General features: G+C 36.6%; 1 protein-coding gene across 7 annotated transcripts in view; it reads left to right on the top strand.

Annotated features, from left to right (window-relative positions):
* Positions 1 to 25127, top strand: part of NBEA (neurobeachin) — a 683633-nt gene that overhangs the window by 617384 nt on the left and 41122 nt on the right. For all 7 annotated transcript variants that reach the window (XM_035003560.1, XM_035003559.1, XM_035003554.1 and 4 more), the window contains 2 exons: positions 4787 to 4939; positions 23103 to 23270. In XM_035003560.1, the coding sequence (XP_034859451.1) occupies positions 4787 to 4939; positions 23103 to 23270 (321 nt within the window). The remainder of the gene's footprint in view (positions 1 to 4786; positions 4940 to 23102; positions 23271 to 25127) is intronic.

Raw genomic sequence — 25127 nt, 5'->3', positions numbered from 1 at the left:
AATAAAATGCAAAATAAAATTTTTAAAAAGATACAAATAAATTCTGTCTGCTGTTTTAAGATTGAATGACCAGAGGTAACATTTCAGCTGATCCTTGTCTTAGAGCACAGATGCGGTAATTGTCATCTTCTTGGACATCACAGTTGAATCTCTGAGATGAAACTCTCTTATTCGTGAGGTTCTTCTCTTTTAAATAAGCAAATCTTTTAAATCATATAAATTATATACTAATGTCCTGTATTTATATACTAACATTAAATTTTAAAATGCTATTTGAAACAAGATCTTTTAATCTTTTAATTTTAAAAATTTAATCTAAAACCGAGGCATAAAAATTTACACCTACTCTGCTACTTTAGCAACTTCTCCCTAGACTGTGTGATTTTACTCTCTTCCTTCCCCTTCAGAAAAAGAAAAAGAAAAAACAAAAACTTCCCTAGCTCAGGACTTCAAGATTCAAGCTCAGGCTTTAGTCCCATATAGCTCTGGTCTTTTTAAGCTTTTAGGGGCCTTGCAATTAAGCTGAACTTCAGGAATTTCTTTATATTTGCCTCTAGTATGTGTCTATTTGTGACTGTTCTCTCTATTAGAAATCTGAAAGCATTTCTTCAGCCCTTCAAATGTCAGGCCTCTAACAGGTTTTTCCAGCATCTTAGTTAACAGCCTAATTAGTGAGAGCACAGTTTGGTTGACCAGATGGACTGGAGTGGAGAGCACTGCCTTTACTAAGGGATCATCCTGATGGCCCTAGTAATGTTACTTTTCTATATAACTGGCCTTGATTAAAGCCTTCCTGAATGTTCCTGCTGAACTCCTTACTCTTCCTCCTGCTTTTCTAGGTGACCATCAGGCCAGACCTTTCTTAGCCTCCCTTTTCCTCCCTAGTGGCGGCCAGCTTTTAGCCCCTTCTTATGCTAGAGAGTTTAAATTGAAATGAAGTAGGTCTTGTTTCTTCCACTTCTGCAATTTGGGTACAATTTTGTCAGCAACTTTAAAACCAACTCTTTCTGTATTTTAAAGTGAACTCTTTTACACTGTTAAACCTTTTATACCTCAGGATAAGCAAGATAACATTTTTTAGGCTGTGAAAATTGCCCCTCAAAGGGTACAAATTTTATTTTGGGGTTCATCCTTTTTCTTTTATTTAATAAAGTCCTTCATTGGCTCCTTTCCAATCTTGAGGCATTCTTCCAACCATTTGCATATTGCCCCAGAGGATTTCTAGTGATATTAAAATAACTTTACCTAATATCGTCAGTAGCTTAATATTTAATGAGCACCTGCTGCATGCAAAATATAACACCAAGAGATATGAGGGGTTCAACAAAATATAAACCTCACAAAATCAGGCTTGAAAATCTGCGTTTGCCCAAACTGTTATTAATATAAAATCCTAGGGCTTTGTTGCCTTTGTGAATCTAATTTAATGACATTCAGGAAAATAGTATTATAGTGGTAAGTAGGTTAATAATAACCACATAGTTTATGTGACCCTATACCACAGGAGAGAATGGAAAATAATATATCTGGAAAACATTATAAAGCACCAAGACAGGGGAAGATGAATTAAGACTCTTTAGGCTGTTTAAATAAAAAATAAATCTATGTTGCTATATCCTTGTGGCTATGTGTCTCATCTGTCCTCCAGGAAGCTTAGATAGTCTAGTTCTAGAGATGGGACATGAACACAAATAACTGATGAAAGGCAGGGAGGGAAATCCCTGACTTATGTGAGTCTATGACATATAAATCACCCTCCACAAAGAGTGACTGCATGAGCTTATATTCTTTCCCCTCTTTGGCCCATTTAGAATGCTAGTTTTGTGCTGTGTCACATAAAGAATGGGTAATGAGCAAATAGCCATATTCTTTACCTTTCTCTGCATCCTTTATTAATTGTCTGTGCTTTCCCAAACCATGAGAGTAAGATCAAAAGAAAATTACAAGTTTTCTCTTAATGCATTGAAATAATAAGTTAATAATTATTGTCTTGGTCAGCTCAGGCAGCTATATTTTACCATAAATTTAGGGAGCTTATAAACAACAGAAATTTATTTCCCACAGTTGTAGAGGCTGGAGGTCCAAAACTAAGGTGCCCACACGGTCAGGTTCAGTGTCTAGTGAGCGTCTGCTTCCTGGTTCACAGATGGCCATTGTCTTGCTGTATCTCACATGGAGGGAGAAGAAGCGGGCTTCCTCAGGACTCCTGTAAGGACACTAATTCCATTCGTGATGGCTCCACCCTCATGACCTCACCTAATTCTAATTACCTTCCAAAGACCCCACCTCCTAATGCCATCATAGAGGATAGAGTTTCAACATTTGAATTTTAGAGGAACAGAAACGTCAGATCATAACAATTATGCACTTCTGATTGCCTACCAGTCAATGAGAATAGCAATGATGCTTCACTTCGACCTTCTAATCAGTGATCACACACCTTTGCCAAATTGCTCCTTCAAAGCAATATAATATACACCACCATGCTTACCCAGCCCAGAAACCAGCTCATTATCGTCACTGCTGATAGAATATTTCGGAAGCAGTCTTTAGCTCCTGCCTTAACCACCAACTAAACTGTATCACGATTTGCAAATAAGGATGTTTGTTTACCTGTTAGTTTTTCTTTCATCCCCTTCTCACTCTTCCCCTTTTACATCCAGGTCACTGAAAATTTACAGGAGTTTATATTAATCTCACCATAATTCTCCTTTCCCATACTGTGTTGTGGCCTCGAAGTCTTGTACATAGTTTGTTGTTAATGAATATCACACAGTGTGAGCCCCCTAATTCCCATTGTTCTTTGCACACCCATCCCCACCTCTGTCACAGTTGCCCTCCCTGCAAAAGTCCCACAGTGTGCCCCCTTACCACAACATGCACTTGCCTTCCCCTCTTTCCCTCCCATTCTCCTTGCTGCTTCTGGTTCTCTTTCTCCCTGCATGCACGTAGATACCCAGTCTCTCCTCTCCAGTCCATCCTTTCTGTTGACACCCAATGTCTTGTTATAAAGCAAATTTGCCCAATAATACAAAATTCAAACAGTTTAGCTTGGCATAAAGCTGCCTTTCTCACCTGGCTCCATCTAACTCTCACCAGCCCACCTCCCCCATCTTGACCTGTATCCCCCAGTATATGCTATACTCCACCCATACTCAGTCCTTACCACTTCCTGATAATACTCCCTAATGGTCCCCCTGCCCCTTCCCCCTGTCTTTATCTTAGGCATAGTTGAATTCAAAATGTCTGGTCTCCAGTGAAGTCTTTCCAGGCTTGCCCTGAGTTCCCTGCCTTCTCCTCTGTTCTCTCTTGCCCTTGGTTTATACTTCTTTCAAGCTATTATTATTGTGTAGTATAACCATCTGTTTATGCATTTACCCCATGGACAAGATTGTAATTTATAATCTGGTTGTATATTCATGAAATAAAACCATGTCTTGTTCATTTTTTTCTTTCTTCATACTTGTCGCAGTGCCCCATACTCAAAGTTTATTATGTTTGATTTTTCTTATGTCACATTTATCATCATCAGAATGGATCATATCAAATTCTCACAGAGCATTACTAAGATAAACACCCACTCATGCTATCATAGACAAATGTTGGTTTTAGCAGGAAAACCCATAAAGAGAGAGCTTTTGTATATGCTTTTCTTTGAAAGTTAATAATTTGATTTATATGAAGACATCAGTGTTTGGTGGTTTTTGTTTTGTTTTGTTTTTTTAATTTTTCTGTGAATCCCTAGAGAAGACTACAGCAAGAGTTGAATTTCAGGTACTACATTATCAGCGTTGATCATGTTACACAAATAAATGTCCTTATGCCTTTCACAACATAATTTACAGTTAATTTAACCCTTATCTTGATATTTGAAAAGATTGTTATTCATTTTTTTAATCATTGTATAGATGGTGTACATAAAAACGACCGTGTTTTTTGTTTTCGTTTTCTCCCAGGTGCTTAAAAAAAAACAAACAACAAAAAATACTTCTAGGGTCATAAAAGCAGTTTATTTCTATATCAGATTTATTCCAAAGAAGCATAAGCCTCATGTTAGACATTGTGCATCAAACACGAGTTTGCCTTGAATCAAGTTGTTTATGCCATCTCTGTATACAAGTAACACAGGTTATCTTTGCATCCAATTTATTAAGAACCATTACCATTCAGATGCCATGTGTTACACATTTAAAACTTACTATCACGTTGCATATCATCTATCTCTTCATTGTGTTTAGGGATAAGTTCAAAAGTAATTAATTTTGCCAAATTATGAAATAAAATGTTTTTGTAAAAATCATGTAGTATAATTGCCATTGTGATCAAAAAGAAAAGTAGAAGATATTACATGATTTTTAAACAATACCGGCAACAACTTTTTTTTAAATTTTGGTTTATTTCCTTAATAATATTCAGAAAAGCTTGATGAATGGCATAGACTTGTAGATACAGCTTTACATATTTGTTTAATAATGATATTGTGAACTACTGTTGATCCTGTAACCCATTTCTCTTAACCAATTCTGGCAAGATAAGATTGAAAGTCTTATAAACATAAATTATCAAATAAAATGTTCAAGAAAAATATTTGTCTTCTCTTTCTTTCTCCTCTCTTCCTTCTCTTCCTGTTATGTAAAGGAAATCAAATGAAGAATAGGATTAGGTAATAAAATATTGAATTTAAATAAAGAAATTGTTTAATTCAGTTCATAGTTAACAAGTTATAATAGTTTTTTTCTGCTCATTTTTAAAGTGGTTTAATACGCCACATTTTTATTCCTGGCAGGAACTAATTCCAGAGTTCTATTACCTACCGGAGATGTTTGTCAACAGTAATGGATACAATCTCGGAGTCAGAGAAGATGAAGTTGTAGTAAATGATGTTGGTCTTCCCCCTTGGGCAAAAAAACCTGAAGACTTTGTACGGATCAACAGGATGGTAAGAGAGATTTTGTTTTTGCTTGAGCAGTCATCAAGAAGTAAAAACATTCTGTTGTTTTCTTTTGTTTCCAACTATTAACAAATTGCCATTTAACATCTATAAATACAAGGTTAAAATTTTAAGAAAAAATAAGGCAAGCATTTTACTCTTGTCTTTTGACATTGTTCTTTATTGTGGAGTGGATTTTCCTTTCATTGAAGACTAATAAAGGAATGGTAATTCAGTTATATTTGCTCCCTTAGGAGAAGACAATCAGATGAACATCTGTTGACTAATATAAGATATTCCAAAATGCTTGAAATAAATGTCCATTTCTTATTTTTGTTTACCAGCTAAATCTGTACTCCTTTTTCACTCATAAAATATTCAAAACAAAATAATTTGTTTAGAACATATTTGCATGCAGGAAATCATAAACCATGAAACATACCTTAAAATAGAATATACTTGTGGGGCGCCTGGGTGGCCCAGTGGGTTAAGGATCTGACTCTTGATTTCTGCTCAGGTCATGAATTTAGGGTCCTGAGATTGAACCCCTTGTGGGGCTCAGTGCTGGGCATGGAGCTTGCTTAAGATACTCTCTCTCCCTCTCCCTCTGCCCCACAACCCCCCACTCACGTGCATGTACATGCACACACATGTGTGTGTTCTCTCTCTCTCTCAAAAAAAAAATATATATATATATATATAATATTTGTCTTTAAGAGAACACCCATCTAATAAACATTCTTAGATTGAAAAATGTCATTACTTTTTAAATCTGTGTGACATATCTAGCAGATATCTGGGTGTTCAGATAAAAAATGTGTGAATAGAATGTTTGCATGTGGGAATTTTATAGATTTTGATGTATTTTATCCATATTTAAGGAGATTTTAATCTTAGTGTGGTTATGGTATATGGAAATGAACCACTTTGCCAAACAACCTCCCTAGTATACTATTATTCTTAGTAAATTGAGGAATTAAGAAAGTCAAATGACTCAAAATATTTTTTTAACTGTTTCACTCACTCCCAGTTTTTTCCAACTGTCTTATAAATATATTTGATTTTGTTTTGGTACCTAATTTATTTGAATAAGAATCCAAATAAAGTCCACATTTACAATGGAGTTCACATATTCCTTAGCCCATTTTTTTGTGAAAATTCACATATGTCATACAGATATAATTCACATACCATACAGTTCACCCATGTAAAGTAAAAAAAAATGGATTTTAATTTATTCACAGAGTTGTACAATTATGAATATTTTTATCACCCCATAAAGAAACCCAATACCTTCAGTATCTTCCACCATTTTCCCCAGCCAGCCCTAGGCAATTACTAACCTTTGCTGTCGCTATACATTTACTTATTCTGGACATTTCACATAAATATGATCATATAATATGTGATTCCTCCCCCTACACCCTGATTTTGTGTGTGTGTGTGTCTGGTCTCTCTCCTTTTTTCTTTTTTCTTTCTTTTTTTTTTTTTTTTTTGGACATTACTGTTAGTCTCATGCTCCCCTCAACTTTGGAACTATATTTTCTGTCTCTCAGAAATATTTTACTTTTAATATATTTTATTTTAAAGCTGTTGCTGATGTGGTAGGCCTATGTTTAAAAGTACTGTATATATAATCTGCAATCTGGTCTCCCCCTTTTGAGGGAATATCATGTATTGCGTAACTTGTAGGTATGATTTCTCTCACTTTTCAATCTATAAATTGGTACTTCCAGATATATGGAGTTATATCATACTATCTCTTTGAATAATGTATTTCAATTTATATTTGTAATGTGAGGAATTTGTACTTCAGTAATACATTACGCTTCTAAAATCTGTACTTATTTTTAGAATTAGTCATCCACTTCCATACTACCCTTACATATTTGAGTGCTGGCTATGATATCAGTGTAAGGATACCAAATCTACAAATTTAACCCTACAAACCTGCCACGTTATCAGTATATTTGTACAGCCCAGAACTGTGCCTGACACGAAGTAGTTGGCAGTAAATGTCTGCTGAGTGAATGAATGAATCACCCAGGGGTGATAATCTCAGTGATTTTAATATGTTGTCTAGTTATGTCCAAACTAGTTAAACTGACCCTGAAACTAATAAAAAATAAGTAAATAAACTGAATGAATCCTTCACTCAGGCAAACAAAGTAGCCAAAAACTGTTGGACCAGATTTTTCACTTGTTCATGCTATTGTACCCAGCTGATTAAATAGAAGTTTTCATGTGGGTACTAATAATAAATACTGTACTGGAAAGAGTGTGACTTAGAGTTTGATAATTTCCTGCTCTTGAACCTGGGCTCTGCCATTTACTAACTTCATTGCCTTGATTAAGTTGTGGAGCATCTCTGGTCCTCACATTTCTCATCTGTAAAATGTGGATAGATACCTTATAAATGTTTTTTTTAAACCATTATCATACAATTCATTTGTTTTCAGTGTACGATTTAATGATTTTTAGTAAATTTACAGAGTTGTGTGACCATCACCACAATCTAATTTTAGAAAATTTCCATCATCCCAGAAAGATCATATGCCCATTTGCAGTAGCTCCCCGTGCCTACCTGCAGCCCCAGGCAACCACTAATCAACTTTCTATCTCCATAGGTTTGCCTTTTCTGGACATTTTATAGAACTAGAACTGTATGATATGTGTTCTTTTGTGTTTGACTTCTTTCACTTAGCAGTTTTTGAGATTAATCCATGTTGTAGCATATATCCGTACTTTGCTTTTTTTTGTAATGGTATTCCATGTACGGATAGGCCATGTTTTGTTGACCCATTCATCAGTTGTTGAACATTTGGGTTTCCACTTTTTGGCTGTTATAAATAATGCTACTATGAACATTCACATACCAGTCTCCATGTGGACATATGTTTTCATTGCTTTGGGGTATATACCTACTGTAGAATTGTTGAGTCATGGTAAATTTACATTTAACTTTCTAAGAAATTACCTATTTTGCAAAGTTATTGTAGCATCTTACATTCCTACTAAGGGTGACTCTTTCAGTTCCTTCTTATCTTCACCAACACTTGTCATTGCCTGTTTTGTTTTTTTTTATTATTATGACTATTCTAGTGGATATGAAGTAAAATCTCATTATAGTTTAATTTCCATTTTTCTAGTGACTAATGATGTTCTGTGCCTCTTTGTGTGCTTTTTAGATGCTAGAACATTTTTACATATATTTTAATAAAACATTAAGTAGTGATTCATTATAGATACAACCTTTGTGTTCCTCATTAGTGAAAGAAGTTCATATGCCCCCAGAATTAATAATTTTTTTTTAAAGATTTTATTTATTTATTTGACAGAGAGAGACACAGAGAGAGAAGGAACACAAGCAGGGCGAGTGGGAGAGGGAGAAGCAGGCTTCCTGACGAGCCGGGAGCCCGATGCGGGGCTCGATCCCAGGATCCTGGGATCATGACCTGAGCTGAAGGCAGACGCTTAACGACTGAGCCACCCAGGCGCCCCCAGAATTAATAATTTTATTAATGATATGCCTACTTGAAAAAGAAAAGGTAGTTGTGTTTCTAAAAGCAAATCCCCAAGGCAGCATCATACACAGAATTTCTTGAATATAGGGAAAGATCATTATTATGGATATGAAACCATCAGGTCATTAGTACTCATATAAACTGAATAAGCAAGACCGTACACACTTGACTAAATTTGCAGAAAAATCACAAAGTTTCATTCATCTAATATGGGCAGTAATATAATCCAACCAAGTAAACATTCCAGATAAAGGAAGTTTCTAGATTTTTATAGCTAAGTGAAAACTTTTTTGGAGGTTTGTTATTTTTCTCAACTTTATCACTACTTGGTTCCCTATCCTTTTATGCAAAAGAGGAAAACTTCTCTTTATTATCATAAGTACCCGTTGTTACTATTCTATGAAGGCTATAATTCTATATCTGTTCTTTTTCTGTTTTCTTCTTGAAATTGTCAGCTATCAGCACACTTCCCTTTATAGCCATTCTGATTAGAATGTGTTGCTTAAAATCTCTTCTAGTTTACAAAACCAGTTAATCAAATGTATCAAAGCCTTATGATAAATACCAGTCAGTCAGGTGCTAATTGGGGCCCTGAAGAAAATGGAAACTTTGTGGCTTTGGTGGAGTGACACGTGCTTCAGGTTTCACTGGTCAGTGTCTGATCACTTCCAGTTTAGGAGTGAAGTTCTGAAACATTGAAACGTGAAGTGACAAATTCTACCTTTAGGAAGTGGAATGTTACTAGAGAGCATACCAAGTTTATACCTCTCCTTAGAGCTATGTAGACTTTCCTAGTACATTCTCCTTACTTCCCTGGGATAGCTGCTCACATTCGTTTTCTCTACTATCCTCATTCCAATACTTACCTGCTCATAACTGCTGCAAATCAGGATGTGTTTACCCTAATCTTAGTCAACTCACCCCACACCCCAGTGATGGTCCTGAATTGACCAAGACACAATAATGGCAGTGATAGTCCATATAAGCTGCAATGTTTTTGAGTGTTTATTCTTTGTCTCAGATACTAGGCTAGAGCTTCAGGCACATTATTTTTAATCCTCAAAAAAGTCTTCTAGGAATTATCCTGAAACCCAGCAAGGTCAATCATCTTGCCAGATATCACGTACTTATCAAAGTGGCAGTGTTCTTACCCACAGTATCCAGGATAAAATGGTGACTTAAGGAGCTGTGGAAAGGGAGAAGGGAAAGGAGAAGGAAGGGAAACATGTCTTTTAACAAGAAGCCAGTACCTTGGGGTCAGCAGAAAAAAAGAAAGAAACAAGTGGGAATTGCCCCCAAACCAGCAGAATATTCCAGCCCCAATGGCCATGCAGACCTGACTTTCTGGGATCCCATTTCTACCTCTTTCTCTCCCAGCCTTGCCCTGTAAACCTCCCTCCCCAGCTGGTAAGACCTCTGCTTAGAGCTAAGGAGGTCCTAGGTCCCACTGCCCAGCAGTTGTGAGAGGAAAGCTATCCTTTAACTCTGCAGATGGCGGAAAGGCAAACTTAGAGGCACCCACAGGATTTTACAGCTTGCACAGGCCTTTATTGGAGAAAGGAGACTGAGACCCAAAAAGGCCAAATGGCTCACCCAGAGTCTTAACCCAAGTGCGTTTTCTAACTTACCATGCCTGGCATTGCAAATTGGAACTCTGAACGTAATATCCCCTAGAACCACTGAAAGTCTCTAAAACTTTACCTGTATTTTGAATTAAATGTGGCTTTATAGATCGACTTGAGAACCAAAGCAGATTAGACTAATGCTGTTTCCATTGCAATATCTGCTCCGAAATACCACGAGGCACTTTGGAATATAACCTAGTTGTTACCTGTAAACTATTTATATCTATGCATGGATGACCCCCATATACCTAATTTTGGCTGAGACTTACAATTGAGTTTTAAGTTATTTAACTGTATTGTTCATATGATCACCACATAAGATTTTTTTTTTTTAAATCTCTTTTCCTTAGAAATACCTGATTCTCACCAAATGGTTTCATATCATTTGGGTCTTAAGAGAATTTAGTAGATTATTCATTGAAAGATACAGCCTGAGAAATGATTGTGACGCTGTAAAGACAAGTTAAACTCTAAAATAGATATTCCCTCTTACTTCAAGAAAGAACAAAATTCATGAATACTTTTCAATAATAAATTATTTTATATTTATAATTGCTCAGAGTACTTCTATTGCATCTAAATAAAATACAAGAGATAATTTACTCCTGATACTAACCTTACCAGTTACTATCAGGTGACTGATAATTAATTACCTGACTTCTGTTTATATACCTCCTATATTTTGTCTTTCTATCAGCTTAAGTGCTGCTGAGCAAACTTTAAGACAAAATGCAGTGCTTCTTTAAAATTAATCTCACTATTTTCCATCACTGTAAATACATATTTATCAAGTGTGTCATCAAGCCAAGTACATATAGTATACTAGGAATTGTAAAGATTGCACGTAATATGGTGAATTAACTGTCCCGCACAGATTTGCTCTCACATATTCAAAAGAATGAAGGTTTATAACTGACTGAAGTATGAGGGATAAAAACTTGTGCATTTCTGAAACTATCATAAAACATTTTCAGAAATGCATCGTACTTATTTGTAGTTCTTTTTTTTAATTGAGGTATAATTGACATATAACATTCTTATTTATATATTACATATTCATATGTTACATATATATATATCACATGTTATATATTACATTTTTATTATAATAACAAGTTCCAGCTTGTTTTTGTGAAGAAATGAAGGAAGCAAGGCATGAGGGGTTTTCTCTATTCTAAACCAAATTCCTGTTATAGGCATTAATGAGTCAGTTAAGACTTCAACTAAATCTTTACTCCATGGGGTGAAAGACTTTACACAAAATTCTGCCTACTTGGGACAAATCAAAGTGCCGCGGGTCTTGGTTCTCTGCAGCACCAGGATGCAGTGCCAGGTTAAATCGACCACAGGTAGGCAGTGCCTGCTAGCATGGACTGGGTGGCTTGCAAAGTGTTTATTCTTCCTGTCTTCTTTGCCTGGGTTTTCCTTGAAGGGACCCTGCAGGATGGGAAGGGAAGGCTGCCATGGCATCAACAAGGTTCTTCATCTGTAGCCACCATTCTCGGTCGCGTCAGAATTAGGACCAAGGGGCAGTGGGAGGTGCCGCCCCTGAGAACAGCACTAGGCTGCAGAGCACTCAAAGGACATCTTATGAAGAGTAGCTGTGTGTCTCCACAGTTGCTCTCCTCCCTCAGTGTCCCCTGCGCTGCTTTCCTCAGCTCACAGTTGTCCTTCACAGAACCCTTTGCTCCAACTCTGGTCAGTTTTCCCATCACACTCATGGGAAATGATCATACTGATGTCATGCAGAAATCATGTCAGACATCTGTGTTATCACTAGGAAACTTAATCAATCGTGTGCCTCTCTCTCTTTTTTTTCCTACTGAAGGAATTGGTATTTGATGACTATTTCTCTAATATACAAAGCCTGAGTGGTAACAGAAAATACAGAGGGTTTAAATTTTCCACAAATTCCATGAATACAGACTTCATTCTTTCATATTGTTTTGTAAGTTTCTAACTTTGTACCAGCTGGGTAGCTCATACAGGATTTAGTTCTTAGGAAAGAGATTTAGAGAAAATGTGCTCTAGTATATGTATAATTTGGGCTGGGATTATCTTCAGTTATTTGAAGGGGTTCTTTGTAATGAGCCTAAAGTATAAAATGAAAATGTCTTATATCCCAAAGAAATGACATTCACAGTGGTAAAAAAAAAATTCATCTCTTTGTATGGATTAGTATTCTATATCCGTGAGCATTCCCTCCTTCTTCTTTCAAGCTGTCATTAAGAAATTCAAGGCAAAGAAGACAAAAGTAATATTATAAAAAGGGATGATATCATTGATGAGAAATCAGTTTTATTATCTCATGGCAACAACTGAAAAGGTATTTGATACATTTTGTAGAAACTTTTGTATGTCTACAACCTAATTTCCTTCTCATTTTTAAAAATGAGACAGTACTTTGATTTTTAAGAATGTACTTTTTTTGGTTAATTGGTTTTCTAGTTATGGGAAATAATATGTATAATTAATTACAGTTGTTTATACTTTTGTAAATACAGGGACAAGGATTGTGTTTCACTGAGGAACTGTGAAATCCAAAATTTGGTCTCATTAGAAAAACTGGAAAAGTGATATGAGCACTTTGGGTAGACATTTCAATAAATTCTAAGTGCCTTGAGTTCATACATCAAGAATTGGTTTAATTTAGCCACACCCAGCTAGGCTGATTACAACCGACTCACTCATGAAACATTAATAAAGCACTGTGTTCAGTTCTAACATGATTATAATCTGACCTCTCCACAAAGGACAGAAATAGAAAGTATCTCTGATAACATTACCCTAATGCTGGGTTCATCAATCATAATCTGCCCTTTTTTAAAATTTGTTTTAGAAAAAGGCCTTTCACGGATGTGCACTGATAATCTCATCCGGCCCTCAGCCCAGCAGATCCCTGGTGCTCCTGGACCAAATGTAGAACATTTTCCGTCTGCAGAGCAGAGTAGGGTGCACTGAGGCAGAGAAAGCAGAACCAAATGTGGTTTTGCTTTTCCTGTATTAGATCCTTTATACGATTTTCATATTTTAAAGAAAAAGTCTCTTTTTGATGGGTAACAGTTTGCATTTGGGGTATATTTTTATACTAAAAAGCACACCCTGCTCTGAAAAGAATTTTCAGGAAATGAGAACTTGCAGAAGTGTTCTGCGGCAAATTCAAAATACTGAGACAGAGATCTTGTCTTTAAGTGCCTGCTCCGCCCATGTCACCTGTGATCCCCTGACAAATAAGGCACACTTAATCTCATGGACCTTCAGGATCCTCCTTCTCTCTGAAACTGGGGATTTGTTTATTCCACAAATCTTTGAGCCAGCTCTGAGGAAAGCATTATGGAAAAAACACGAAGAAGACTTGAACACAGATCCCACTCAAAAGAAAGCTAAAGTAGAGAAATTCCTTCTTTTATCCCAGTCACAAAGGGCCTGTTACACAGTTCACACTGCTCTGGGCTCTGGAAACACAAGCATGAGCACCGCAGTGAGTGGCCCTCAGGAGCTTGCACTCTAGTAGGAACATTGACAAGTACACATCAGTCCCAGCAAACGCTGATAGTTACTGTAATCCATTCATTCAACAGATAATTATTAAGTGTTCCAGGTGCTATTTCATGTGTTTGGATATACCAGTGAAACAGACAAAGATCCCTGCCCTCGTAGAGCTGACTTTTGATCAAAGGGAGACAGACAACAAAATAGTAAATAATAGAAAGTAATCAATACTATGGAAAAAAGAAGTAGTGGAAGGTAAGGGGATCGGGAATACAGGGGTGGGTGGTCAGGATCCCCCCACTGTGAAAGTGAGATTTGCATTAAGACTGGAAGAAGGTGAGAGAGTGGACCAAGTGACTGTCTTGGGGAAAGACCTTTGGAGGCGGAAGGACCGTCTGGAGCAAAGGCCCTGTGGCAGGGATGTGCTTCCCAAGGAAGCCAAGGAGCTGGGGTGGAGTGAGCAGTGGGCACCTAGTAGAAGACTGAGCAGCAGTGAGGCCAGATCACATAAGGCCTTGAAGGCCATCATAAGCACTTTGCATTTTTACTCTGAGTGACATGGAGAGTCATTGCAGTGTTGGAGCAGAAGCATGCCATGATCTTACTTACATTTTGAAAGGATCATTCTGGCTGCAGTCTTAGTTATGAACTGTTGAGGCACAGGGTAGAATATCTGTTAGCAGGCTTTATAAGAGGTGATGGTGGCTTGGACCAGGGTGGTAGCAGTGAAGGTAGTAAGAAGTTAATCAATGAATATTACTTAGCCATCAAAAGAGAATGAAATCGGGGCGCCTGGGTGGCTCAGTCGGTTGAGCGACTGCCTTCGGCTCAGGTCATGACCCTGGAGTCCCGGGATCGAGTCCCGCATCGGGCTCCCTGCTCGGCAGGGAGTCTGCTTCTCCCTCTGACCCTCCTCCCCCTCATGCTCTCTGTCTCTCATTCTCTCTCTCGCAAATAAATAAATAAAATCTTTTAAAAAAAAGAGAGAGAGAGAATGAAATCTTGCCATTTGCAACAACATGGATGGAACTAGAGGGTATTATGCTAAGCAAAATAAGTCAGTCAGAGAAAGACAAATACTGTAGGATTTCACTCATACGTGGAATTAAAGAAACAAAACAGATGAACATAGGGGAAGGGAAGAAAAATAAAATAAGATGAAAACAGCGCGGGAGACAAACCATAAGAGACTCTTAACTCTAGGGAAGAAACTGAGGGTTGCTGGAGGGGACTGGGTGGGGGGATGGGGTAACTGAATGATGGGCATTAAGGAGGACACTTGATGTGATGAGTGCTGGGTCTTATATGCAACTGATGAATCATTAAATTCTACCCCTGAAACTAATAATACAGTATATGTTAACTAAATTGAATTTAAATAAAATTTTTTAAAAAATGATTTAAAAAATAATAAAGTTCAAGCCAACAGCCTCTCTCTTTAGCTTCCTAGCTGTGACCATTTTCCCTCAGATTTCTCTGGTTTTATAGAGCAAGTAAATGGTAGGGGACAGGTGTGTAGAGTGGTGATGGATAGAGCAGCAGAGATGCATCATTATATTTAGTAGTTTCTGCTAGAAATGGGATGGGATGGGATGGGATGTTTAGTGCCTATTGTAAGCTTAAAGTCTGAGAAGCAGGAAAAGCCCAAGATGCCATGTTTATCCCCCACTAGATTTGTGATATTTTTGAGGACATGGAATCCTTATTCATCTGTATATTCTCCAAGGCTAGTTTCTAGCACAGGGTAGATAGTCAGTAATTTGGGGCTGGAAAGAGATTAGAGTATTTTCACCTTGTTTATTTGCATTTCAGTGGGCATGCTCCTAGAGATCAGAGCTTTTGTCTTGTTTATCATAGTATCTCTGGGGCCTAAAATAACTGTCTGGCGCAGAAAAGATGCTACATATTGAATGGATGAGGGATGAATGAATGAATGAATGAATGGCTATTGCCTCTGTTTGAAATCCTCTTCCCCCAGATATCTTTATAGTTCACTTCCTCATTGTGGTCCTTAATTGTCACAAACTCAAAGAAGCCTTCTCTGACCACCTCCTCCAAATTAACAATCCCCTCCCCATCCATACATACTCCTTAACTTTCTTTCATACCTTTCTCTTTTCTTTAGCACTTAACCACCTTCTGACATACTCTGTAGCTTACTAATTATCTGGTGTTGTGTCGCTCTCCCCCCACTACAATGTAAACACTGCAGAGCAGGGATTTTGGTTTCTTGTATTTACTGTCATAACCCTAAAATCTAGAACAGTGTCAGCGCATAGCAGATGCTCAGTCAATATTCACTGAATGAATGAATGAGCTTCTTTCCCATTCCTGACATTTCTTCCTTCTTGTTACCAGCACATCTTTCCCATTGCTTAATTAATTAACCAATAATATTTATTAAATATTTATTATTTAGTACTAGGTTAGGAGCTATGACAAATGGAAAAGAAGCATTAGATACGATCCGTATCTTCAAAACGCTTATATTCTAATTGAGGATACAGTATTGCAAGTTTGAAACAAGTGCTAATTGGTAATAACCCCATTTGTTTGTATAGCACTTTCCAATTTATATGCAAATTGATTTTCACAAGTAAATGTGTATACATTATCTTACTCCATTAAACAGGAGGGTACGGATTTCAAGTGTCATAGAAATTTGTAGAAGAATTCATAGAGTGTGAGCTGGAGAACCCAGGAAACAAACCTCGCAGTTGAGTAAGAAGAATGGCTAAGACCTGAAAAAGAAGCAGGAGGGTGAAATGCTTTCAAAAGGGATAAAGGAGCAACAGAGGCTCAAAGGTTGTATGAGCTGCTCTGTGTTGGGGGCTGTGAATTGTCTGTGCTCCTTGGAACCAAGGATGTATATCCGGAAGTCCTAAGAATTAGTGGGGAAGGGCGCCTGGGTGGCTCAGATGGTTAAGCGTCTGCCTTCGGCTCAGGTCATGATCCCAGCGTTCTGGGATCGAGTCCCGCATCGGGCTCCCTGCTCCTTGGGAGCCTGCTTCTCCCTCTGCCTCTCTCTCTCTCTCTCTCATGAATAAATAAATAAAATCTTTAAAAGAAAAAAAAAAAGAATTAGTGGGGAAGCGTGGGATCAAGGTATGGAAAGACCTTAGGGGTTAGGCAAAGTTTACCCTAATGTGTCTTGCTGGGAAGAACCTTCGAAGATTTGAAATAGAGGAGGACAATGTGAGCGTGATGGTTTCAGAAGTCTGTTCCCCCAGCAGGGTGCAAGACTGGTTGGATTAGTCGGATTAGAGAAAGAGGTTGAGATGTATTGCTGTTGCCCTCGTGGAGAGCAATGAGAGCTAAAACCAGGGTGGGGCTAGTGGGACTGGAAAAGAATCCTCTGGATTATACCTCCAGTAAGCAATCAAGTCCTAGAATAAGTTAAGCCCCCTACAGAAGAAGTCGTGCTATGATTTCTGATTGTCCACTTGACTACATGCAACTCTCTTCAGAGAATTTTTTCAATATCAGAAGCAGATTTTTGAGGCAATAAGAGAAAAGTCTTGGAAATACTCTAGTCTAGAAGAGGATGTGGAAATTCAGCATTCTTAAATAAAAAGAATTCGGGAGAAATAAATATTCTTTCCTCAGAGTTAATTCCACTAGCCCTAGTTTCCTTTTTTTTTAAGTTTAGAGATGCTTTATCCTAAACCTGCTAGAGAAAGAATTCTCTAGCATCTAATACTCATGGGACAATATGGAAATTAGAATTAGGTAACTATTATCCATCTAAGAGATATCCTCTCTGGTTTAAATCTCGCTCTTTATTTCCTTCCTCCCAGATCCCCAGGGTAGAATTATGGATTGGGAATTGGTTTATCTAGGCTTAAAGCAATTGCTTCTGCTTTTAGATATGCAAGTAAAGGGTAAAGAAAGCTATTAAGACCATTATAACCCTAATAGCTTAGTAATCAAGTATTTCTTTATATTTTTCCATTGTAAGTATTTGCAATAAAATCTTGTTTCAGAGTCCAAAATGGGTTTGTACAAGAAAACATAGTTCTGTAGAGAACAAATAAGCAGACAGCATGTATTTAGTAACAGATTGATACTATTTAGAGTACAGTTAAGTCTCAGTGTCAGGCTTTAGCTTGAGATAGGTCTTTATGCTTTCATTATGGGGTACCTAAAATTCGATTCTCAGGTGTGCATTTGATTTAAAACCGGGTTGGCTTTTAGATGTTCTAACTGGATTTTCTTTTCTCTCCGCACAGTGACTAGCAAGACAGACAATCTATAAGACATTATCTGTTGAATCTGCTACCTTATTGTTTCTTTGTCATTTAATTTTATAATCCCCCCCAAAAAACCTGGGGCAAAATTATTTAAACAATTAATTTTTCAGTGATTCACTCTGCTGCCTCTCTAACATATAGAATAGGATAGGATAAATAACTATAGACTTAGAGATTTTTTAAAATTGAATTAAAGATTGTTGTAAACAAATATGAACTAATAATTTTTTAAAATGAGATGAAATAAATACTGAGAAAAAATATATAAAATGTTGAAATTGGCACCAAAAGAAATACTTAAAAGCCTGAAAGAAATTTAAATGGTAAAATTTTCCCACCTCCAAATTATCCAAGGCCATATTATTTTACAGGTAAATTCTATCAAATTTTCAAGAGATAATAAAATAATTTCTTAGAAAGTAGTTGCAGAAAACATGGCAAGCCACCCGTGAGGCTAGTGTGATCTTGATTCGAAAGTAGTTAAAGGGAGAAAAAAAGAATAAAGAAATAGGGCCATTTCATGTATAGATATAAATACAAAAATTCTAAGCAAAATATTATCTAACAACCCCCCAAAAATATATATATATATAATATCTGTTAGTGTGTATATATATAATGTAATGTGTGTGTATTTATATATGTAATATATATATACATATATAAAATTTGTGAATGTATGTATGTGTGTTACAAAAAGACTAAATTGTTCAAGATTAGGAAAAAGATAAAGATGCTTCATATCACCACTATTGTTTAACGTAGTCCTCAAAGTTAAGAACAATTCTGTAAGAAAAAAAAAAAGACATTATAGTTATAACTAATAAGACTCGCCAGAAACAAAATCAACTTAAAGAAATCAGTGTCATTTTTTTAAATCATCAGTAACCAAATATGAAATGTAATTTTAGAATGTTGTAATTGCATCAAAACTTGTGGACTCTCTCTGGAAATTAACCAAGAATTCCCACATCCTTTATGGAGAAAATATTAATTTTTAACTCTAATAAAATACATAGAAAATAACCCATGTAAGTAAAGAGACATTCTAGGACCTTGGATGGGAGCCGAATATCAGCTTTCCCAAATTAACCCATAAATTTATTGGACTCCCAATCATAATTATTTTGATGTATCTATGTGCACTTATTGTAAAAGTTATAGGGAAGAATAAAGGTCCAAGAATAGTTGCATTGACTGAAAAAGAATAAACCCACCAAATAGAAAGATATATGAGAAATAAAGATAATTAAGATAAATTAGGGTAACAATAGAAATAAAAAGAGTGGGAAGAGCTGGAGACTCACATATATCCAGATGGATGGAGGGATGGATGGATGGATAGATAGATGGATAGGGAAAAGAGAAGGGAAGGGAGGGAAGAAAGGAGAGAAAGAAAAAGTTACCTTGCATCCCTTTCATTAGTTCTAATAAGTTGGCTGCTGATTGTATTGCTTTTTCTAGGTAGATTATCCTATTTGTAAACACTAGCAGTTTTATATCTTTGTCTCAAATATACACACACCAAAGATGGCATCATATACCACTGAAGAAAAGTGTGTTTGTTTAATAGAGGTATTGGAAAAACTGACTTATTATATAAACAAAAATAATACTGGATCCCTATTTAATACCACATACGAGTGAAAGTAGACTGTAGGTGAATTAAAACCATAAACATAAAGCTAATACATTAGGGGCACCTAGGTGGCTCATTCAGTTAAGCGGCTGCCTTCGGCTCAGGTCATGATCCCAGGGCCCTGGGATTGAGCCCCGCATCAGGCCCCTGCTCAGCAGAGAGCCTGCTTCTCCCTCTCCCTGCCTCTCTGCCTACTTGTGCTCTCTCTCTCTCTGTCAAATAAACAAATAAAATCTTTAAAAAAAAAAAGCTAATACATTAAAATTATAAAAAGTTATCTTTGTAATTTCAGAACAAAATCCCAAGAGCATAAAAATAAAGAGAAAAAATAATTGATGAGCTCAAAATTAAGAATTTCTATTCAACAAAGAACTACAGGGATAAAGTTCATAGACATGTAACATTTGGGAGCATGCGTTTACAATGTTTAAAACCAACAAGGAACTATTACCTAAAATACATAAAGAACTTTTGCAAAATAACAACACAAAGACAGGAACCTCCATAAAAAGATGAGCAAAGGACGTGAACAAGAAGTTTACAGAAGAGGAAACCCAAAAGGCTCTATTAAAAAGATGTCAAATTCCTTATTAATCAGAGAATACAAATTAAAACAATGAGATACTGTTTTATATCTGTTACACTGGCTAAATTAGAAACACGGACAATCCTAAGAGTGGATGGGCTTGTGGACATATAGAGCCTTCTATGCACTGTGGGAGGGAGTGGAGATGAGGGCAGCCATCCTGAAGTGCAGCTGGACACTAATGGGCACATCCGCGGCAGGGACACAGAAGTCCCACTCCAGATTATGAGTCCCAGAGAAGTTCTCACAAAGATCCAAAAAGAGGTGCAAGAGAGGACATTCATCCCAACATTGTGTCGCAGGGGGCTAGAGGCAGTCTAGCGCTCGTTGCTGGGGCAGCTCTGTGCAGCCACTAGAAACACCGGACTTCCTATGCACACAGCGACATAGGCTGATCTTCAAAAGCAATGCTATGTGGAAAAAGTAAGAAACTAAGTGAAATCTATAACCTTGTACCATTTGAAAGACATGTATCATATGATTTCACTGATATGAGGAATTCTTAATTGCAGGAATCAAACTGAGGGTTGTTGGAGTGGGGGGTGGGGTGGGAGGGATGGGGTGACTGGGTGATAGACACTGGGGAGGGTATGTGCTCTGGTAAGCACTGTGAATTGTGCAAGACTGTTGAATCTCAGATCTGTACCTCTGAAATAAATAATGCAATATATGTTTAGAAAAAAAAAAAGAAGAAGAAGAAGAAGGTAGCGGGAGGGGAAGAATGAAGCGGGGGAAATCGGAGGGGTAGACGAACCATGAGAGATGATGGACTCTGAAAAACAAACAGGGTTCTAGAGGGGAGGGGGGTGGGAGGATGGGTTAGCCTGGTGGTGGGTATTGAGGAGGGCACATTCTGCATGGAGCACTGGGTGTTGTGCACAAACAATGAATCATGGAACACTACATCTAAAACTAATGATGTAATGTATGGGGATTAACATAAGAATAAAAAATTAAAAAAAAAATACATACACAAATACTGAGTAATGTTTTATAAAAACACATGCAAACGAAAGGAGAAACATCAAACACACTACAGATGTTGTCTCTGGTGGAGGAGGGAAGTGAAAGTAGTGGATGGAGATAAAAGAGAACAGATCTATTTTTAAAATTCAAATTAGTGAAAAATCATCATTCCCTCCACCTCTCACAACTACATTAGGCATTTTATTCAATAATTATTTTACTCTAACAGAATAATATTAAATTTCATCAATACTTTCCAAATATGTCTAGTGGTATCAATAAAATTTATTTGAAATGGTTGCTGCTTAACTGATTATGTGATGGTGTTGGTACAATCTTCCTTTATTTATTCTTTTAAAGATTTATTTATGTATTCGAGAGAGAGAGCATGCGCGCCAGTTGGGGGAGGGGGGGAGGGAGAGAATCTTCAAGCCGACTCCCCACTGAGCATGTAGCCCTTGACAGGGCTAGATCTCAGAACCCATGACCTGAGCCGAGATCATGACCTGAGCCGAAACCAAGAGTCGGTTGCCCAACTGACTGAGCCACCGGGTGCCCCTAAAATCTTCTTTGAAGTAACATATCTGACTTTACTACTATTTTGAATTCCCATGAATACATTTGGACAATAGCCACTCCATAATTTTTTGGTTTTCATTCTTTCATTTATCGCACCAAGCACTGAAAACATTACTAAATAGACTTTTTTCTTTATTAACTAGTTACACTGCACTTACAGAATCATTTATACATACCGACCAAACCAACAGTATTGACATAACCAATACAGAATTTTAACCAACTTATATTTTAGTCTTCTTCCCTATATTCTAGTCTGAACTGTTATGTCAATACCACTAATATAGAATATATAGAATATAGAATTCTGTTTAGTTTTAGTACAGAAACTACCCTTTAATAAAGTCTGTTTATATTTCTGAATGAGAAACATCCACAATAATGGGTGTAAGTAAAATACCAAAACTTTTGAAAGAAATAAATCAAGAGGTTGAGGGAAATAAACTTGCTGGTAAAATGTGATCACAGGAAAAGTTGCAAAGTATCATTCAGATATTTTATAGATTAAAAAAAATTCAATGTAATTATCAGAGGGCTGATTTAAGAAATCATTTATTAATTAAGTGAATTCCAAATTGGTGTCAACGCCTTAGAAATCAGGGTCATGAAGCCAGAGAATGACTTCATTCACATATTTGGTTACAGCTGTAATTTAGAAAATTGTTTAATATGGCTACACTTAGTTGAAATTTAAGAAGCTAGCTCTACAGCTTTTGTTCATGTTGCTGAAATCAATGTGCTCTTAAAACCAGTAAGAAATTGATGACAAGTGGGTGCAGTAAGTGAGAGGCATAGAGAGCCACACAGCAGTGGACACTGTTCATGTCACAGGTGTGAACAGAACTCCGTGCCCACGTGTCAGGATGCCTCCCGGAAGCTTATGATGGCTTCTTAGGAAATGAAAAGGCCTTCTCTTTTTTCTGACTCTTTATGGAAGCTCAGTATGGTCCTTGACTGTCAGTAATTTGCATTCATTTCCTACTAGTTAGCCAACGTGTAAAATTGCCCAGTAATTCCTAGACTGTGTAAAAGCAAGAGTTCATTTGTAGCCAAAGGAAGGCATCCCCTTTTAGTAGTGTTAGTGGTAAATTTGAAGACTTTAGGCAGGAAAATAAATGTATATCAAAGTTTCTAATGAAATTGCTTAGTTTTAAATTAATGTTTAAAAATGAGAAATGAAATTATTGTAAAATTAAAATAGGTACTTCAGATCATTTTTGTTTTGAACATGAATGCATCTTTTTAAGAAATCTATTTAATATAAAAATCGTATTCTATACATAATGGAGCCACAAAAAAGTTAAGCATTTTAGAAAGAGAAAATTTTCATTCAGGTCTATGTTTTATTATTTTGCTATTTCTAGGAACAGGACATCTAATACATATAGATAAAATACAGTAATGCAAAGAGCATATGGTACTTCTTTACGTAGAATATTTCAAAGTAAGAAAAAGGGAGATTTGCTAAGTTTGTACAGTCTCTTATTTCTTTCTTGATTCATTCATTGCAGGCCCTGGAAAGTGAATTTGTTTCTTGCCAACTCCATCAGTGGATTGACCTTATATTTGGCTACAAACAGCGAGGACCAGAAGCAGTCCGTGCTCTGAATGTTTTTCACTACTTAACCTATGAAGGCTCTGTGAACCTGGATAGTATCACTGACCCTGTGCTCAGGGAGGTAGGTGTTAAGTCCCATATTATTCCAAAACTTTCTTTCATCTCTCAGACACAAATTTGGCTTTCCATCTCTTTCTGTATAAATTTCCTTTCAACATAAATTTTTACGAAACATAAATTTCGGGGTTTTGACAATGTAGGAAAATGAGTATTATATGTTAAAACCAAGTAATGAGACCATTGTGTTCTTCTCTTTTGAATTGTAGACACATATAATGCACTTCAGTATCCCTATTTTACTTGTTTTATTTCAGCATCTTCATTAAAATGCTTAATGCTCTGTGCATGTTATTAATGAAACCTAGCTGAATATTTGAATAAGAATCGTTCACATTAAAATGAGTTGCCAGTATATATTTTCTTAATAAAAGCAAAATTACAGACTTCCAGACAGAATGCTCAAAAAAATGCATTGATAAAATAGATGAGGGTAGAGTATTTTATTCCAGAATGTTCTCCAAAATGCATCAATAAAATAGATGAGAGTAGAGTATTTTATTCCAGAATGTTCTCCAAAATGCATCAATAAAATAGATGAGGGTAGAGTATTTTATTCCAGAATGTTCTCCAAAATGCATCAATAAAATAGATGAGGGTAGAATATTTTTATTCCTGTATGTTCTTACCCTGAAAGTTTATAGCTCACAGTTGGGAATTATGTGCTCTACTATGTGCACACGTATTTTTAGTGAAAATATTCACATAAAATATTATTTAAATCACTTCCACACTGCACCCAATGACTTCAGATAGGTGAAAGAGTAAAGGAGCAACAGCTGCTGGGTAAGTTACTGTCACTGCCAGGAAGCCACGGCCCAGCCTCCATGCCTCCCGACCGCGGCCATCTGCTGTGTGCAAAACAAGCAATCATGGCTACATTTCCCGTCAGGGGAATGCTGGTTTTATTTTTTCACTTTTAATTGTAGAGGTGGAAAACTTGCAGATTAGGGAAATAAAGCTCTACAGGAAAAATTTGCATCCATAAACTTATTTCTTACATTACCTCTACAAAAACAAAACGGCTCCATTTGCATGACTTCAAGCAGAGAAGAGGAGAAGGGAGAGGCTCGAGATCGGGGCTCATTGGACCCTTAGGGCTAAATATTCGGAGAACACGTCATAAGCACGTTATTAGGCACAGTGTCATATCATGTTGTACACGGGAGGAAATGGATTAGTGCCGAAGCCGGGAGAAGGGGATAGAGGCAAAGAATGAATGAAGGAGAGAGAAGCCAGATATTATGAAATTCACGGGTGAAAGAAGGGATTTTCTCTGCAAACCATTACACTCACCTGATTTAGAACCCCCTGTACAAACTGTAATCAGATTATTTTATAGGAGATAATTCTGAGCTTAATTACTCTTTTCACAATACACCTTTGCCCGGTTCTGTAAACACCTTACAAATTACATCCTCCTTTTAGAACCAATACCTCTAGAATCAGAAAAAAAGAATTGGAGTAGCTTATCCTTTTATCCCAAGACCACCTCCAAATTGGTTTTTGACTTTTAAATACCATAAACCGTTTTGCTCCTGAATATCTGATCATACATTTTTATCCATTATAGAGTTCTGTCCTTGTAAAGAAGGTTGCAAGTTAATCCTCTTGGGAAAATAAAATATTTTAAGCATATTGTATGTAATGAAAGTGCAAGACAGCATTAAAATCGACAGAAAAATAGCAGATTTTTCACATTTAAATGAGAGTAAATAAAATAATACATGGAAATAAAAAGAAAATGGAATTAGGATTGAGACTTTCTTTACATAGATATGTGTTTATTATTTAAATTCTATAAAAATACCTGCTTCTATAAAATGTCACACCATTGCTTTGGACAGTGGGGAAAAAAAAG

The sequence above is a fragment of the Mirounga leonina genome, unplaced genomic scaffold (genome assembly GCF_011800145.1).
Source record: "Mirounga leonina isolate KUSES-001 unplaced genomic scaffold, KU_Mleo_1.0 Mir_127, whole genome shotgun sequence".
Lineage (NCBI taxonomy): Eukaryota > Metazoa > Chordata > Mammalia > Carnivora > Phocidae > Mirounga > Mirounga leonina.
Note: the sequence above shows the minus strand (reverse complement) of the source record. Positions and strands in the feature narration are given on the sequence as shown.